Here is a 17,543-nt window from a genome sequence, read left to right on the forward strand (position 1 = left end):
GGCAGGGTCACAACCATTTTACTGAGTTACAGTTCATATAAGGTAATCAGTCAGATGAAATACTGTATATTCATTAGGTCCTAATCTATGGATTTCACATGACTGGGCAGGGTCACAACCATTTTACTGAGTTACAGTTCATATAAGGTAATCAGTCAGATGAAATACTGTATATTCATTAGGTCCTAATCTATGGATTTCACATGACTGGGCAGGGTCACAACCATTTTACTGAGTTACAGTTCATATAAGGTAATCAGTCAGATGAAATACTGTATATTCATTAGGTCCTAATCTATGGATTTCACATGACTGGGCAGGGTCACAACCATTTTACTGAGTTACAGTTCATATAAGGTAATCAGTCAGATGAAATACTGTATATTCATTAGGTCCTAATCTATGGATTTCACATGACTGGGCAGGGTCACAACCATTTTACTGAGTTACAGTTCATATAAGGTAATCAGTCAGATGAAATACTGTATATTCATTAGGTCCTAATCTATGGATTTCACATGACTGGGCAGGGTCACAACCATTTTACTGAGTTACAGTTCATATAAGGTAATCAGTCAGATGAAATACTGTATATTCATTAGGTCCTAATCTATGGATTTCACATGACTGGGCAGGGTCACAACCATGGGTGGGCTTGGGAGGGCATAGGCCCACCCACTGGGGAGCCAGGCCCAGCCAATCAGACTGAGGTTTTCCCAACAAAAGGGCTTTATCACAGACAGAATTACTCCTCAGTTTCATCAGCTGTCTGGGTGGCTGTTCTCAGATGATCCCACAGGTGAAGAAGCCGGATGTGGAAATCCTGGGCTGAATGTAAAAAAACACACAATCCTCCCCAAAATAAAAACTAAATAGATCCCTAATACATCACTGTAAAACTGTATACAATGTATATCAGTGTTGGTTTCATTTTATAATATGAGAACTGTTAGCATTTCTAGATAGAACTGAGAATACAATCTGTTGACCTCTTGTTATGTCACTGTGTTTCAGGTGTTCAGGGTCAGAGATGCAACAGAGTGACTTACACCAAGAGGAGAATCTGTGTCTTGAAGGGTTCAACAGTGGACATATCCTGTACTTATGTTGGTTATTATTCCACCACATCATCATTCTGGTTTAGAAGTGATAAGTCGACCCCTGAAGACCTAACCACAGACCCAGGGTATGTAGGTCGTGTGAAGTACACTGACAAAGAGAGATGGAGATATAAAGGTCCCTTCACCCTGAGAATCACAGATCTGAGAGAGGAGGACTCAGCTGAGTATCGCTTCACTTTTAAAACAGACAACATTGAATGGGGTCATAGTTTCCCAGGAACAACTCTGTCTGTCACAGGTAATACTACCCTGTATGATACAACTGTAAATCATATTGAATTACAGGATAAATATATTAACCATCCTGTTAACACAGAGGTGTATGTGGTTTTATACATATTGTTTCAGGTCTGCAGGTGAAGGTGACTCCTGCTGCAGAGGGACAGAAGACACTGACCTGTATCACCACCTGTACTCTGACTGACAACCCCACCTACATCTGGTACAAGAACGGACAACATCTAGATGAGAGCACCTCCCCCCAGTACAAAGACCCAGTCTCCAGTAACTATGAAGACAGCTACTCCTGTGCTGTAAAAGGCCATGAGAATCTCCACTCTCCTGCAGTGTGTGAGTGTTTATTTATTAAGGGACAGATTGAAATTTACTGTGGGACGGGACAGGACTGGTCTTTTAAAGTTTAAAATATTTTCACATGACCCTCCCCTTCTCCTGTAAAATAAAATAATGTTTACGACCACAAATAAGAATAACTGTAGCAACCTGCATTTATAAACGTGAATTCCGACTGATCGATGCCACGCTGGGCTACGGGCCAGAAGTTTGAGGGTTCCCGACCACCACAGACAAGCTCACCCTGCCTGTTCTATTACACTGCCATCATATACAAAATATATGCAACACATTTTCCACCAACAGGTTTCTTTGCCAATGCAGCACACAACCAATAAACAAAGCATACTGACTTCAGACACTTCAATGTCATGGTTTGTGTTTTCAACACCACAATACAAAGACAATGTAAATCTGGACAAACAGAGAATACATCCCTCCCTACTGTAATGGTTTTCTTCATCTGAACGAGAGGCGGACCAAAGCGCAGCGTGGTTATTTTGACTCATGTTTTAATAAATCACTTCACATTAACAAACTGACAAAAACAAGAAACGTGAAAACCCAAAACAGCCCTATCTGGTGCAAAACACAGAGACAGGAACAATCACCCACAAACACACAGTGAAACCCAGGCTACCTAAGTATGATTCTCAATCAGAGACAACTAATGACACCTGCCTCTGATTGAGAACCATACTAGGCCGAAACATAGAAATACCCAAATCATAGAAAAACAAACATAGACTGCCCACCCCAACTCACGCCCTGACCATACTAAATAATGACAAAACAAAAGGAAATAAAGGTCAGAACGTGACACCTACCTTGTAGTCTGACCCAGTATTGAAGGCTTGACAATCTCTGAATGTCATTCAACTTTTTGGTGTTTTGTAACTAATGTCTCTTTCCGTTCATCAAATGGCTGCTGCTCAGTTTGGATTGACTGATTGATTTTATTTGTCAGTTAAAGAAATACATATATAAACAATATTATTTTAAGTAAACAGGATTGTTGTTTTAAAGGATTGCACAATAAAGTTGGTGACTTATTTTCATTGTGGTCCCTATGTTTTATATAAATACATTTACAATTATACTGAACAAAAATGTAAAAGCAACGTGCAAAAATGTCAACCATTTTACTGAGTTACGGTTCATATAAGGTAATCAGTCAGTTGAAATACTGTATATTCATTAGGTCCTAATCTATGGATTTCACATGACTGGGCAGGGTCGCAACCATAGGTGGGCTTGGGAGGGCATAGGCCCACCCACTGGGGAGCCAGGCCCAGCCAATCAGACTGAGGTTTTCCCAACAAAAGGGCTTTATCACAGACAGAATTACTCCTCAGTTTCATCAGCTGTCTGGGTGGCTGTTCTCAGATGATCCTGCAGGTGAAGAAGCCGGATGTGGAAATCCTGGGCTGAATGTAAAAAAACACACAATCCTCCCCAAAATAAAAGCTAAATAGATCCCTAATACATCACTGTAAAACTGTATACAATGTATATCTGTGTTGGTTTCATTTTATAATATGAGAACTGTTAGCATTTCTAGATAGAACTGAGAATACAATCTAGTTGACCTCTTGTTATGTCACTGTGTTTCAGGTGTTCAGGGTCAGAGATGCAACAGAGTGACTTACACAGAGAGGAGAATCTGTGTCTTGAAGGGGTCAACAGTGGACATATACTGTACTTATGTTGGTTATTATTCCACCACTTCATCATTCTGGTTTAGAAGTGATAAGTCGACCCCTGAAGACCTAACCACTGACCCAGGGTATGCAGGTCGTGTGAAGTACACTGGAACATACAGAGGTCCCTTCACCCTGAGAATCACAGATCTGAGAGAGGAGGAATCAGCTGAGTATCGCTTCACTTTTAAAACAGACAACTTTGACTGGGGTCATAGTTTCCCAGGAACAACTCTGACTGTCACAGGTAATAAATACTACACTGTATGATACAACTGTAAATCATATTGAATTACAGGATAAATATATGAACATATGATCTTTTTCCAAGATGGCATAGCAGTTCAGACGTCTTTTGTCCTCGTCTTGTCGTGTCCCGTATATATATATATTTACAACTTTTTTCACATACCTTTTTATACATATATTTTTAAATTTTCCATAAACTCATCTTCAAAACACTCTCCTGAAACCCGCCCCACCAATTTATATTTATAAAAAAAGTATTATTTACCTCAAATCTGTAATCCACCAAGAAGCTAGCCAGAAATTAGCCAGAAGCTAGCCAGGAGCTAGCCAGAAGCTAAACAGAAGCTAATCCAGAAGCTAGTTAGCTTCTTTACTGGCTAATCGTTAGTATTCAGCTATCCACGGTTTGTGGTCATCAGCTATCCTTTAGCTCGAAAATCTATTGCCAGTTTTGTACGGCGCAGTGCGGCTCGGAACGGAACTTACCGGACCAATTTTTCTCTCCATGTCCCTGGATTTCAACCGCTAACTCTGGACATTCATACCTGGATCTCACAGCTATGCTAGCTGCTATCCGTGTGACTATCGGCTTTCGTCGATTCCGGAGCAAACATCAATTATTCCGGAGCTAGCCAGCTGAAGAGTTCCATCAATCACTCCTGGGCTACAATCACCTATCCGGACCCGCTTTACTGCCTACGCGGAGCCGCACCGGGCCTTCACAACTGGACTGCCGACGTTATCTACCCGAAGGAGTTATCTTGCTGGCTCCTCCGTCGCGACGTTACATGAACGCCCATCTGCGGCCCGCTAACCGTTAGCTGTCTTATCGGCTGCTATCTGAATAGACAATTGGACAATTTATTTATTTATTTTTATTATTATTTTTAATTATTTTTCTTCTTGGGCCTCTATAACTACATCTATTGTTTTTTTTTTTGTTGTTGTGTGATTTGGATTAATCCCCTCTACCAGACGGAACCCCACTAATCTACTGACGGAACGCAAGAGGTGGCTAATAACAGACCTCCATCCTATGCTAGCTTGCTACCGATGGCCTGGCCAGCTGTCTAAATCGCCGTGACCCCCAACCAACCTCTCTACTCACTGGACCCTTTTGATCACTCGACTAAGCATGGCTCTCCTTAATGTCAATATGCCTTGTCCATTGCTGTTCTGGTTAGTGTTTATTGGCTTATTTCACTGTAGAGCCTCTAGTCCTGCTCACTATACCTTATCCAACCTATTAGTTCCACCACCCACACATGCAATGACATCTCCTGGTTTCAATGATGTTTCTAGAGACAATATCTCTCTCTTCATCACTCAATACCTAGGTTTACCTCCACTGTATTCACATCCTACCATACCTTTGTACCATACCTTGATGCTATTTTATCGCCCCCAGAAACCTCCTTTTACTCTCTGTTCCAGACGTTCTAGACGACCAATTCTTATTGCTTTTAGCCGTACCCTTATTTTACTCCTCTGTTCCTCTGGCGATGTAGAGGTGAATCCAGGCCCTGCAGTGCCTAGCTCCACTCCTATTCCCCAGGCGCTCTCTTTTGACGACTTCTGTAACCCTAATAGCCTTGGTTTCATGCATGTTAACATTAGAAGCCTCCTCCCTAAGTTTGTTCTATTCACTGCTTTAGCACACTCTGCCAACCCGGATGTTCTAGCTGTGTCTGAATCCTGGCTTAGGAAGATCACCAAAAATTCTGAAATTTTAATCCCAAACTACAACATTTTCAGACAAGATAGAACTGCCAAAGGGGGCGGTGTTGCAATCTACTGCAAAGATAGCCTGCAGAGTTCTGTCCTACTATCCAGGTCTGTACCCAAACAATTTGAACTTCTACTTTTAAAAATCCACCTCTCTAAAAACAAGTCTCTCACCGTTGCCGCCTGCTATAGACCACCCTCTGCCCCCAGCTGTGCTCTGGACACCATATGTGAACTGATTGCCCCCCATCTATCTTCAGAGCTTGTACAGCTAGGCGACCTAAACTGGAACATGCTTAACACCCCAGCCATCCTACAATCTAAACTTGATGCTCTCAATCTCACACAAATTATCAATGAACCTACCAGGTACCTCCCCAAAGCCTTAAACACGGGCACCCTCATAGATATCATCCTAACCAACTTGCCCTCTAAATACACCTCTGCTGTCTTCAACCAAGATCTCAGCGATCACTGCCTCATTGCCTGCATCCGTAATGGGTCAGAGGTCAAACGACCTCCACTCATCACTGTCAAATGCTCCCTGAAACACTTCAGCAAGCAGGCCTTTCTAATCGACCTGGCCGGGGTATCCTGGAAGGATATTGATCTCATCCCGTCAGTAGAGGATGCCTGGATATTTTTTTTAAATGCCTTCCTAACCATCTTAAATAAACATGCCCCATTCAATAAATTTAGAACCAGGAACAGATATAGCCCTTGGTTCTCCCCAGACCTGACTGCCTGCCCTTAACCAACAAAAAAACATCCTATGGCGTTCTGCATTAGCATCAAACAGCCCCTGTGATATGCAGCTGTTCAGGGAAGCTAGAAAGCATTATACACAGGCAGTTAGAAAAGCTAAGGCTAGCTTTTTCAAGCAGAAATTTGCTTCCTGCAACACTAACTCAAACAAATTCTGGGACACTGTAAAGTCCATGGAGAATAAGAACACCTCCTCCCAGCTGCCCACTGCACTGAAGATAGGAAACACTGTCACCACTGAAAAATCCACCATAACTGAAAATGTCAATAAGCATTTTTCTACGGCTGGCCATGCTTTCCACCTGGCTACTCCTACCCCGGTCAACAGCACTGCACCCCCCACAGCAACTCGCCCAAGCCTTCCCCATTTCTCCTTCTCCCAAATCCATTCAGCTGATGTTCTGAAAGAGCTGCAAAATCTGGACCCCTACAAATCAGCAGGGCTAGACAATCTGGACCCTTTCTTTCTAAAATTATCTGCCGAAATTGTTGCCACCCCTATTACTAGCCTGTTCAACCTCTCTTTTGTGTCGTCTGAGATTCCCAAAGATTGGAAAGCAGCTGCGGTCATCCCCTCTTCAAAGGGGGGGACACTCTTGACCCAAACTGCTACAGATCTATATCTATCCTACCATGCCTTTCTAAGGTCTTCGAAAGCCAAGTCAACAAACAGATTACCGACCATTTCGAATCTCACCAAACCTTCTCTGCTATGCAATCTGGTTTCAGAGCTGGTCATGGGTTCACCTCAGCCACGCTCAAGGTCCATCGATAAGAAACATTACTGTGCAGCCGTATTCATTGATCTGGCCAAGGCTTTCGACTCTGTCAATCACCACATCCTCATCGGCAGACTCGACAGCCTTGGTTTCTCAAATGATTGCCTCGCCTGGTTCACCAACTACTTCTCTGATAGAGTTCAGTGTGTCAAATTGGAGGGTCTGCTGTCCGGACCTCTGGCAGTCTCTATGGGGGTGCCACAGGGTTCAATTCTTGGACCGACTCTCTTCTCTATATACATCAATGAGGTCACTCTTGCTGCTGGTGAGTCTCTGATCCACCTCTACGCAGACGACACCATTCTGTATACTTCTGGCCCTTCTTTGGACACTGTGTTAACAACCCTCCAGGCAAGCTTCAATGCCATACAACTCTCCTTCCGTGGCCTCCAATTGCTCTTAAATACAAGTAAAACTAAATGCATGCTCTTCAACCGATCGCTACCTGCACCTGCCCGCCTGTCCAACATCACTACTCTGGACGGCTCTGACTTAGAATACGTGGACAAAAACAAATACTTAGGTGTCTGGTTAGACTCTAAACTCTCCTTCCAGACCCATATCAAACATCTCCAATCCAAAGTTAAATCTAGAATTGGCTTCCTATTTCGTAACAAAGCATCCTTCACTCATGCTGCCAAACATACCCTTGTAAAACTGACCATCCTACCAATCCTCGACTTTGGCGATGTCATTTACAAAATAGCCTCCAATACCCTACTCAACAAATTGGATGCAGTCTATCACAGTGCAATCCGTTTTGTCACCAAAGCCCCATATACTACCCACCATTGTGACCTGTACGCTCTCGTTGGCTGGCCCTCGCTTCATACTCGTTGCCAAACCCACTGGCTCCATGTCACCTACAAGACCCTGCTAGGTAAAGTCCCACCTTATCTCAGCTCACTGGTCACCATAGCATCTCCCACTTGTAGCACACGCTCCAGCAGGTATATCTCTCTAGTCACCCCCAAAACCAATTCTTTCTTTGGCCGCCTCTCCTTCCAGTTCTCTGCTGCCAATGACTGGAACGAACTAAAAAATCTCTGAAACTGGAAACACTTATCTCCCTCACTAGCGTTAAGCACCAACTGTCAGAGCAGCTCACAGATTACTGCACCTGTACATAGCCCACCTATAATTTAGCCCAAACAACTACCTCTTTCCCTACTGTATTTCATTTATTTATTTATTTTGCTCCTTTGCACCCCATTATTTTTATTTCTACTTTGCACATTCTTCCATTGCAAATCTACCATTCCAGTGTTTTACTTGCTATATTGTATCTACTTTGCCACCATGGCTTTTTTTTAATCTTTACCTCCCTTATCTCACCTCATTTGCTCACATCGTATATAGACTTGTTTATACTGTATTATGTAGACTTATTTTACTCCATGTGTAACTCTGTGTCGTTGTATGTGTCGAACTGCTTTGCTTTATCTTGGCCAGGTCGCAATTGTAAATGAGAACTTGTTCTCAACTTGCCTACCTGGTTAAATAAAGGTGAAAAATAAATAAATAAATTGACCATCCTATTAACACAGAGGTGTATGTGGTTTTATACATATTGTTTCAGGTCTGCAGATGAAGGTGACTCCTGCTGCAGAGGGACAGAAGACACTGACCTGTATCACCACCTGTACTCTGACTGACAACCCCACCTACATCTGGTACAAGAACGGACAACATCTAGATGAGAGCACCTCACCCCAGTACAAAGACCCAGTCTCCAATGGCTATGAAGACAGTTACTCCTGTGCTGTAAAAGGCCATGAGAATCTCCACTCTCCTGCAGTGTGTGAGTTTGAATGAAACTAGTATTTTATGTGGTATCATTTGGAACAAATAAGAATGGTTTTACTTTCTCTGTCAATATTCTTAACTAGATATATTGGAATGATAAACAGTTTTATAGATCTATGTCAATATATATATTGTTTATTATTCAAAATGAACCTGTCCAACACATCTATAACATTGAGTCTCATTATGGTTTCAGGAATTGATCAGTTACATTTTGTTTCAGGTGTTGTGGGTGAGAGCTGTATGAATGTGACTTACACCCATCAGAGTATATGTGCTTTGAAAGGGTCAACAGTGGACATATCGTGCTTTTACACACATCCCAGTTGGCATAACGTCACAGAAGTGTCCTGGATCAACAAATGGGAGTCTGGTGTCACTAAAGACCTGAGCCTGAACCCAGAGTATGCAGATCGTGTGGAATATCATCGACAAACAGAAAAGGACTCCACCCTGAGAATCACAGACCTGAGAGAAAGTGACTCAACTGAGTACAAGTTCAGATTTACATCTGATGAGGCAAGATGGGGGTACAGCTTCCCTGGAACAACTCTGACTGTCACAGGTAACATAGCACATTATAACGTTTTGAAGAGTCATGATGTTAATAATTAACTCAAACCAATTCTGAACCATATACTATTTTTTGCATCTCCTTTAATTCAGGTTCTCAGGTGGAGGTGACTCCTAAATGGAGTTCAGAGTCAAAGACACTGTCCTGTATCACCACCTGTACTCTGAGTAACCCCATCCCCATCTATATATGGTACAAGAACGGACAACATCTAGATGAGAGAAACTCCCCCCAGTACAAAAACCCAGTCTCCAGTAACTATGACGATAGTTACTCCTGTGCTGTAAAAGGTCATGAGGACCTCCACTCTCCTGCAGTGTGTGAGTGTTTCTTTATTAACAATACTGTTTAACCTAAATGTGTGTTGGTTTCACTATGAGAACTTGAGAACTTTTAGCATTTCTAGAAATAACTGAGAATACAATCCAATTGACCTCTTGTTATGTCACTGTATTTCAGGTGTTCAGGGTCAGAGCTGCAACAGAGTGACTTACACCAAGAGGAGAATCTGTGTCTTGAAGGGGTCAACAGTGGACATATCCTGTACTTATGTTGGTTATTATTCCACCACATCATCATTCTGGTTTAGAAGTGATAAGTCGACCCCTGAAGACCTAACCACAGAACCAGGGTATGCAGGTCGTGCGGAGTACACTGGAACATACAGAGGTCCCTTCACCCTGAGAATCACAGATCTGAGAGAGGAGGACTCAGCTGAGTATCGCTTCACTTTTAAAACAAACAACATTGAATGGGGTCATAGTTTCCCAGGAACAACTCTGACTGTCACAGGTAATAAATACTACACTGTATGATACAACTGTAAATCATAATGAATTACAGGATAACTATATTAACCATCCTGTTAACACAGAGGTGTATGTGGTTTTATACATATTGTTTCAGGTCTGCAGGTGAAGGTGACTCCTGCTGCAGAGGGACAGAAGACACTGACCTGTATCACCACCTGTACTCTGACTGACAACCCCACCTACATCTGGTACAAGAACGGACAACGTCTAGATGAGCCCACTTCCCAACAATACTCTAGTAATACCCTAGTAGTGTTTGGTCATTCTGAGGACAGTTACTCCTGTGCTGTAGAACACCATGAGGACCACCACTCTCCTGCAGTGTGTAAGTATGAATTAAACTACTATTCTACTTAGAAAGCATCAAAAACGTTATATCAATGAGAAGAGTATTACTGCTTTATCTATACATATTCATCATTACATAGAAATTACAGACAATGTCATATAGTTAGAATGTTCAGTACATCAGACACTTGAAGAATGGTTTAGTAGACACTAAAGTCCTAAAGTTTATTATTATTGTTCATGTTTTGTGTAAGTGATAGTTTTAGATAGTCCTCTGACTTTAGATATGATTTATTTTTGACATGATGTCATTTGAGGTAGTATACTACAATCCTGACCTTCTGACATATTCTCCTTTACTAGATGCTCCAAGGAACACCTCAGTGTCAGTCAGTCCCTCTGGTGAAATAGTGGAGGGCAGTTCAGTGACTCTGACCTGCAGCAGTGATGCCAACCCACCTGTGGACAAATACACCTGGTACAAGAAGAACGTATTCTCACCAAAAGCATCAGGAAAGAGTTACAACATCACTAACATCATCTCTGAGGACAGAGGAGAATATTACTGTGAGGCCCAGAATGGAAGAGGATCTAATAACTCTACAGCTCTGATGATCATTGTAGCAGGTAAAATACATCTCAATACAAACCTACATGTTTCAATCTAATCTTAATCATTATGTTTTGGCTTATTACACCTTAGGTTATAACTATACATTGGGTTATAAGATCCCTTAACAAGTATTATAGTGTATTTTTAGTTTATTATATAATGCTGTGTTCTCATATCATCCATATTTTATTATAGGGAAACAAACCTCAGTTCTGACTGCAGCTGTAGGAATCATAGTTGTTGTTCTGGTTCTCATCCTCTGTCTCTCTGGACTCATGTGGTTCAGGTGAGTGAAAATGCATAGTATCATGTTGTTCATTATTTAAATGTAGCCCTCTGATTTATTGTTAACTTCATTTATGACGTAATGTATTTATTAATTAATGTGCAAAACAGGAAGAAGGCCTCCAAACCCACCAACACAAGAGACACAGCAGACGTTGGACAGGTGAGTCTGTTGGAATCAGAAGGAGACTGTGATGACTGTGTATTCTTTGTGGAACATTTTCACTCCTCATGTTGTCTGTTCTCTCTCTCCATCAGGGAGACTCTAGTCCAGTGTATGACAACATCTCAAGCGTGGCCATGACCTCTACTGCAGCACAGACAGCTGACACAGACAACCAGGATGATGTTCACTACGCCAGTGTCCACTTCTCTGGCTCCAAAAACCAGGAAGTGCCTCTGTACTCCACCGTCCAAGTGCCTCAGCCCCAGAAAGAGGATGAGGATGTCCACTACGCTGCTGTGAAATTCAACCTCCCCAGTGCTGCCACCCAGTGAGCATATTCTGCATTAAGGTCATTCATATGCTGCAGTTTATTGTAGGAGATGTCATCAATAAGAAAAACAGTTGATCCTTAGTGACCACTATGAACCCAAACTATGAACCCAACAATGGACATCTCAGGACAGTTACTATGACATGTCTATAATGAGGGAGTGACGTGATGATGGTTTTGAGGAACTGTTCTTCTGTTCCAAATTGAACCCTATTCCCTATTTAGTGCACTACTTTATACAGAGCCCTATAGGGTGCCACCATTTGGGACACTGTCTTTGTTTCATTTTTGTTTCTCTCTTCAGAACCGCAGCAGCACAAGCAGGAGAGGAGGACTCCTCTGTTCTCTACACAGTCAACAAATCCAGAACCAAGATGACCTGAACACAACAAACACAACAAACCCAGAACCAAGAAGACCTGAACACAACAAACCCAGAACCAAGAAGACCTGAACACAACAAACCCAGAACCAAGAAGACTTGAACAGAAGAAGTTTGACAATAACCTTGTGACTCAGGACCTGTATATTTAAACTAAGTGATATAATGCCTGTGGAGGTGTGGAATATTGACCATTATAAACTGGGTGGTTTGAGCTGTGAATGCTGATTGGCTGACAGGCGTGGTATACCAGACCGTATACCATGGGTATTAACATTTGTATTTACTGGTCTAAGTACATTGGTAACCAGTTTAAAATAAGGCACCTCGGGATTTGTGGTGCATACAAGCACTCCGCCTTGCATTGTGCATAAGAACAGCCCTTAGCGGTAGTATATTGGCCATATACCACACCTCCTCAGGCCTTATTGCTTAAGTTTATAATGGCAACAAGGCACTTCAGGGGTTTGTGTTATATGACCAACATACTGTTCCACGGCATATTTTAAACTGGTTAACAACATAAATAGAACAGTAAACAAGTATTTTTACGTCATACCCGTGGTATATTGTCTTCTGAAATGCTTTTTCAGCCAATCAGCATCCAGGGCCAAAACTACCCAGTTTGTAATTGTATTTAATAATATATGCCATCTAGTAGACACTTTTATCCAAATTCACACAGTCATTACAGTCATGTTTGAAAACACTTTTCGTATGGGAAGTCCCAGCAGGAATGGAACCCATGCTCCATGCTGTACCAACTGAGCCACAGGACGACTCTATTCACACTTAGAGTAGGAGTTCTGATCTAGGGTCAGTTATGACTTTGAAACAATTATGAATTGTTATTATTATGAATTGTGAATTGTTACAATTATGAATTAGAAAAGGGCCTTAACATCTTTTATATATATTTTTACATTGAAAAATGTTGTATTTCTGAAGTAGGAAACCTTGAGTTTCAGTTATATCTTACAGAGCATTCAGAAAGTATTCAGACCCATTGACTTTTTCCACATGTTGTGATGTTTCAAACTTTTTCTCAAATTGATGAAATAGTTCTCCCCTCATCAATCTACACACAAAGCCCCATAATGCTAAAGCAAAAAAGGTTTTTAGACAATTTTGCAAATGTATAAATTAAAAAATATCACATTTACATAAGTATTCAGACCCTTTAATCAGTACTTTGTCGAAGCACCTTTGGCAGCGATTACAGCCTCGAGTCTTCTTGGGTATGACGCTACAAGCATGGCACACCTGTTTTTGGGGAGTTTCCCATTTTTATCTGCAAATGCTCTCAAGCTTGGTCATGTTAGATCGGGAGCTTCACTGAACAGATATATTTAGGTCTCTCCAGAGATGTTCGATCAGGTTCAAGTCCGGGCTCTGGCTGGTCCACTCAAGGACATTGAGATTTCTCCCGAAGCCACTCCTGCTTTGTCTTGGCTGTGTGCTTAGGGTCCTTGTCCTTTTGGAAGGTTGAACCTTCACCCCAGTCTGAGGCCCTGAGCCTTCTGGAGCTGGTTTTCCTCAGGGATCTCTCTGTACTTTTCTCCATTCATCTTTCCCTCGATCCTGACTAGTCTCCCAGTCCCTGCCGCTGAAAAATATCCCCTCAGCATGATGCTGCCAACACCATGCATCACTTTAGGGATGGTGCCAGTTTTCCTCCAGCTTGGCATTCAGGCCAAAGGGTTCAATATTGGTTTCATCAGACCAGATAATCTTGTTTCTCATGGTCTTAGGGTCTTTAGGTGCCTTTTGGCAAACTCCAAGCAGGCTTTCATATGCCATTGGCTTCCATCTGGCCCCTCTACCATAAAGGCCTGATTGGTGGAGTGCTGCAGAGATGGCTGTCCTTCTTGAAGGCTCTCCCATCTCCACAGACGAACTCTGGAGCTCCATCGGGTTCTTGGTCACCTCGCTGACCAAGGCTCTTCTCCCCCGATTGATCAGTTTGGTCAGGTGGCCAGCTCTAGGAAGAGTCTTGGTGGTTATAAACTTCTTCTATTTAAGAATGATGGAGGCTACTGTGTTCTTGGACCTTCAAAAATACAAAAATGTTTTGGTACCCTTCCCCAGATCTGTGCCTCAGCACAATCCTGTCTCAGAGTTCTAGAGACAAATCCTTCGACCTTAATGATTTTTGCTCTGACATGCACTGTGAACTGTGGGACCTTATAGACAGGCGTGTGTCTTTCCAAATCATGTCCAATTGATTGAATATACTACAGGTGGGCTCCAATCAAGTTGTAGAAACATCTACTGCATTGTGACGTAGTTTTACGCATTTATGTTGAAGAATAGCCGTAGGCGGCTACATTGTGTAAGTGGTCACCTGATGGCTCCCAGGGTGACTCTCGAGTAAAATACAGAGGTAGCCATTACTCCAATCGGTCCTACTGAAAAACGAATTGTCCCGACGGATATATTATCGAATAGATATTTGAAAAACACCTTGAGGATTGATTATAAACGACATTTGCCATGTTTCTGTTGATATTATGGATCTAATTTTGAATATTTTTCACAGTTTTTGTGACTGCAATTTCTGGGCGATTTCTCAGCCAAACGTGAAGAACAAACGAAGCTATTGCGCCTACAAAAATTAACTTTGGCTATCTACCTGGGAGTCTCGTGAGTGAAAACATCCGAAGTTCATCAAAGGTATACGATTTAATTTGATTGCTTTGCTGATTTTCGTGACAAGGTTGCCTGCTGCTAGCAAGGCATAATGCTATGCTAGTCTATTGATAAACTTACACAAATGCTTGTCTAGCTTTGGCTGTAAAGAATATTTTGAAAATCTGAGATGACAGGGTGATTAACAAAAGGCTAAGCTGTGTTCCAATATATTTCACTTGTGATTTTCATGAATAGTAAGATTTTCTAGGAAGATTTATGTCCGTTGCGTTATGCTAATTAGTGTCAGGCGATGATTACGCTCCCAGACCCGGGATGGGGAGTCACAAGAAGTAGTAACTGTCCAATGAAAATCTCACTTTTAAAACCTGATATTAAAGTACATATTTTACACTATATACTGTATGTATACACACATTAAAATATCCTGTTATCCATACATAGTATAATGTAGCCTGTTATCCATACATAGTCTAATGTAGCATGTTATCCATATGTAGTCTAATATAGCCTGTTATCCATATATAGCCTAATGTAACATGTTATACATATATAGTCTAATGTAGCCTGTTATGCATATATAGTCTAAGGTAGCCTGTTATCCATATATATAGTCAAAGGTAGCCTGTTATCCATATATAGTCTAATGTAGCATGTTATCCATATATAGTCTAATGTAGCCTGTTGTCATTATATAGTCTAATGGTTACATAAGCATATATATATGTTATGTTATATATGTTATGCATATATAGTCTAATGTAGCCTGTTGTCAATATATAGTCAAATGTAGCCTGTTGTCCATATATAGTCTAATGTAGCCTGTTATCCATATATAATCTAATGTAGCATGTTATCCCTATATAGTCTAATGTAGCATGTTATCCATATATAGTCTAATGTAGCATGTTATCCATATATAGTCTAATGTAGCCTGTTATCCATACATAGCCTAATGTAACATGTTATCCATATATAGTCTAATGTAACCTGTTATCCATACATAGTCTAATGTAACATGTTATCCATATATAGTCTAAGGTAGCCTGTTAGCCATATATAGTCTAATGTAGCATGTTATCCATATTTAGTCTAATGTAGCCTGTTTGCATATATAGTATAAGGTAGCCAGTTATCCACATATAGCCTAATGCAGCATGTTATACATGTATAGTCTAATGTAGCCTGTTGTCAATATATAGTCTAATGTAGCATGTTGTCATTATATTGTCTAATGGTTACATTATGCATATATATATAAATATTTATATGTTATGTTATATATGTTATCCATATATAGTCTAATGTAACCTGTTAACCATATATAGTCTAATGTAGCCTGTTGTCAATATTTTGTCGAATGTAGCCTGTTATCCATATATAGTTTAATGTAACATGTTATCCCAAAATATTCTAATGTAGCCTGTTATCCATATATATATAGTCTAATGTAGCATGTTATCCATATATATATAGTCTAATGTAGCATGTTATCCATATATATAGTCTAATGTAGCATGTTATCCCTATATAGTCTCATGTACCCTGTTATCCATATATAATCTAATGTAGCATGTTATCCCTATATAGTCTAATGTAGCATGTTATCCATATATAGTCTAATGTAGCATGTTATCCATATATAGTCTAATGTAGCCTGTTATCATGTTCAGTCATAAAAACATTTTACTTTTACCCCACAGTTTCGTTCTACCCAATTGGTAGTTCCAGTCTTGTCTCATCACTGCAACTCCCGTACGGACTCGGGAGAGTCGAAGGTTGAGAGCCACGCGACCGCTGAAACACAACCCAAACAAGCTACACTGCTTCTTAACACAACGCCCGCTTAACCTTGAAGCCTGCCACACCGATGTGTCAGAGGAAACACCGTGACACACACAGCCCGCCACAGGAGTCGCTAGAGCGCGATGGAACTAGGACATCCTTGCCGACCAAACTCTCCCCTAACCCGGAAGACGCTGGGCCAGTTACTTGCCGCCTGATGGGTCTGCCGGCTGCGACAGAGTCTGGACTCGAACCAGCTAGTAACTGTGATGCAGTAACTTAAACCACCGCGCCACAAGGGAGGCCTGGACCAAGTTGATCCTGATGTGTTTCATGATGATTTACTTTGTATTGCTGTCAGACATTATTCCACATGTTATATTATATTATATTATATGTCTTGCTCCCAGGCAGACTAAATAACTTTTTTGCCCGCTTTGAGGACAATACAGTGCCACTGACACGGCCCGCAACCAAAACATGCGGACTCTCCTTCACTGCAGCCGACGTGAGGAAAACATTTAAACGTGTTAACCCTCGCAAGGCTGCAGGCCCAGACGGCATCCCCAGCCGCGCCCTCAGAGCATGCGCAGACCAGCTGGCTGGTGGGTTTACGGACATATTCAATCAATCCCTATCCCAGTCTGTTGTTCCCACATGCTTCAAGAGGGCCACCATTGTTCCTGTTCCCAAGAAAGCTAAGGTAACTGAGCTAAACGACTAGTAGCACTTCCGTCATCATGAAGGGCTTTGAGAGACTAGTCAAGGACCATATCACCTCCACCCTACCTGACACCCTAGACCCACTCCAATTTGCTTACCGCCCAAATAGGTCCACAGACGATGCAATCTCAACCACACTGCACACTGCCCTAACCCATCCGGACAAGAGGAATACCTATGTGAGAATGCTGTTCATCGACTACAGCTCGGCATTTAA

At 41.6% G+C, this 17,543-nt stretch overlaps 1 protein-coding gene across 1 annotated transcript; it reads left to right on the forward strand.

The window, feature by feature from the left end:
• Positions 1-8,274: 8,274 nt before the first annotated feature.
• Positions 8,275-12,994, forward strand: LOC139370169 (sialic acid-binding Ig-like lectin 7). Its single transcript, XM_071109496.1, has 10 exons — positions 8,275-8,713; positions 8,942-9,283; positions 9,385-9,612; positions 9,752-10,084; positions 10,199-10,429; positions 10,756-11,019; positions 11,201-11,291; positions 11,402-11,453; positions 11,549-11,784; positions 12,092-12,994. The coding sequence occupies exons 1-10, from the start codon at positions 8,500-8,502 to the stop codon at positions 12,168-12,170; spliced, it is 2,070 nt and encodes a 689-aa protein (XP_070965597.1). The 5' UTR covers positions 8,275-8,499; the 3' UTR covers positions 12,171-12,994.
• The last annotated feature ends 4,549 nt before the right edge of the window (positions 12,995-17,543 follow it).

This window comes from Oncorhynchus clarkii, chromosome 17 (genome assembly GCF_045791955.1).
Source record: "Oncorhynchus clarkii lewisi isolate Uvic-CL-2024 chromosome 17, UVic_Ocla_1.0, whole genome shotgun sequence".
NCBI lineage: Eukaryota > Metazoa > Chordata > Actinopteri > Salmoniformes > Salmonidae > Oncorhynchus > Oncorhynchus clarkii.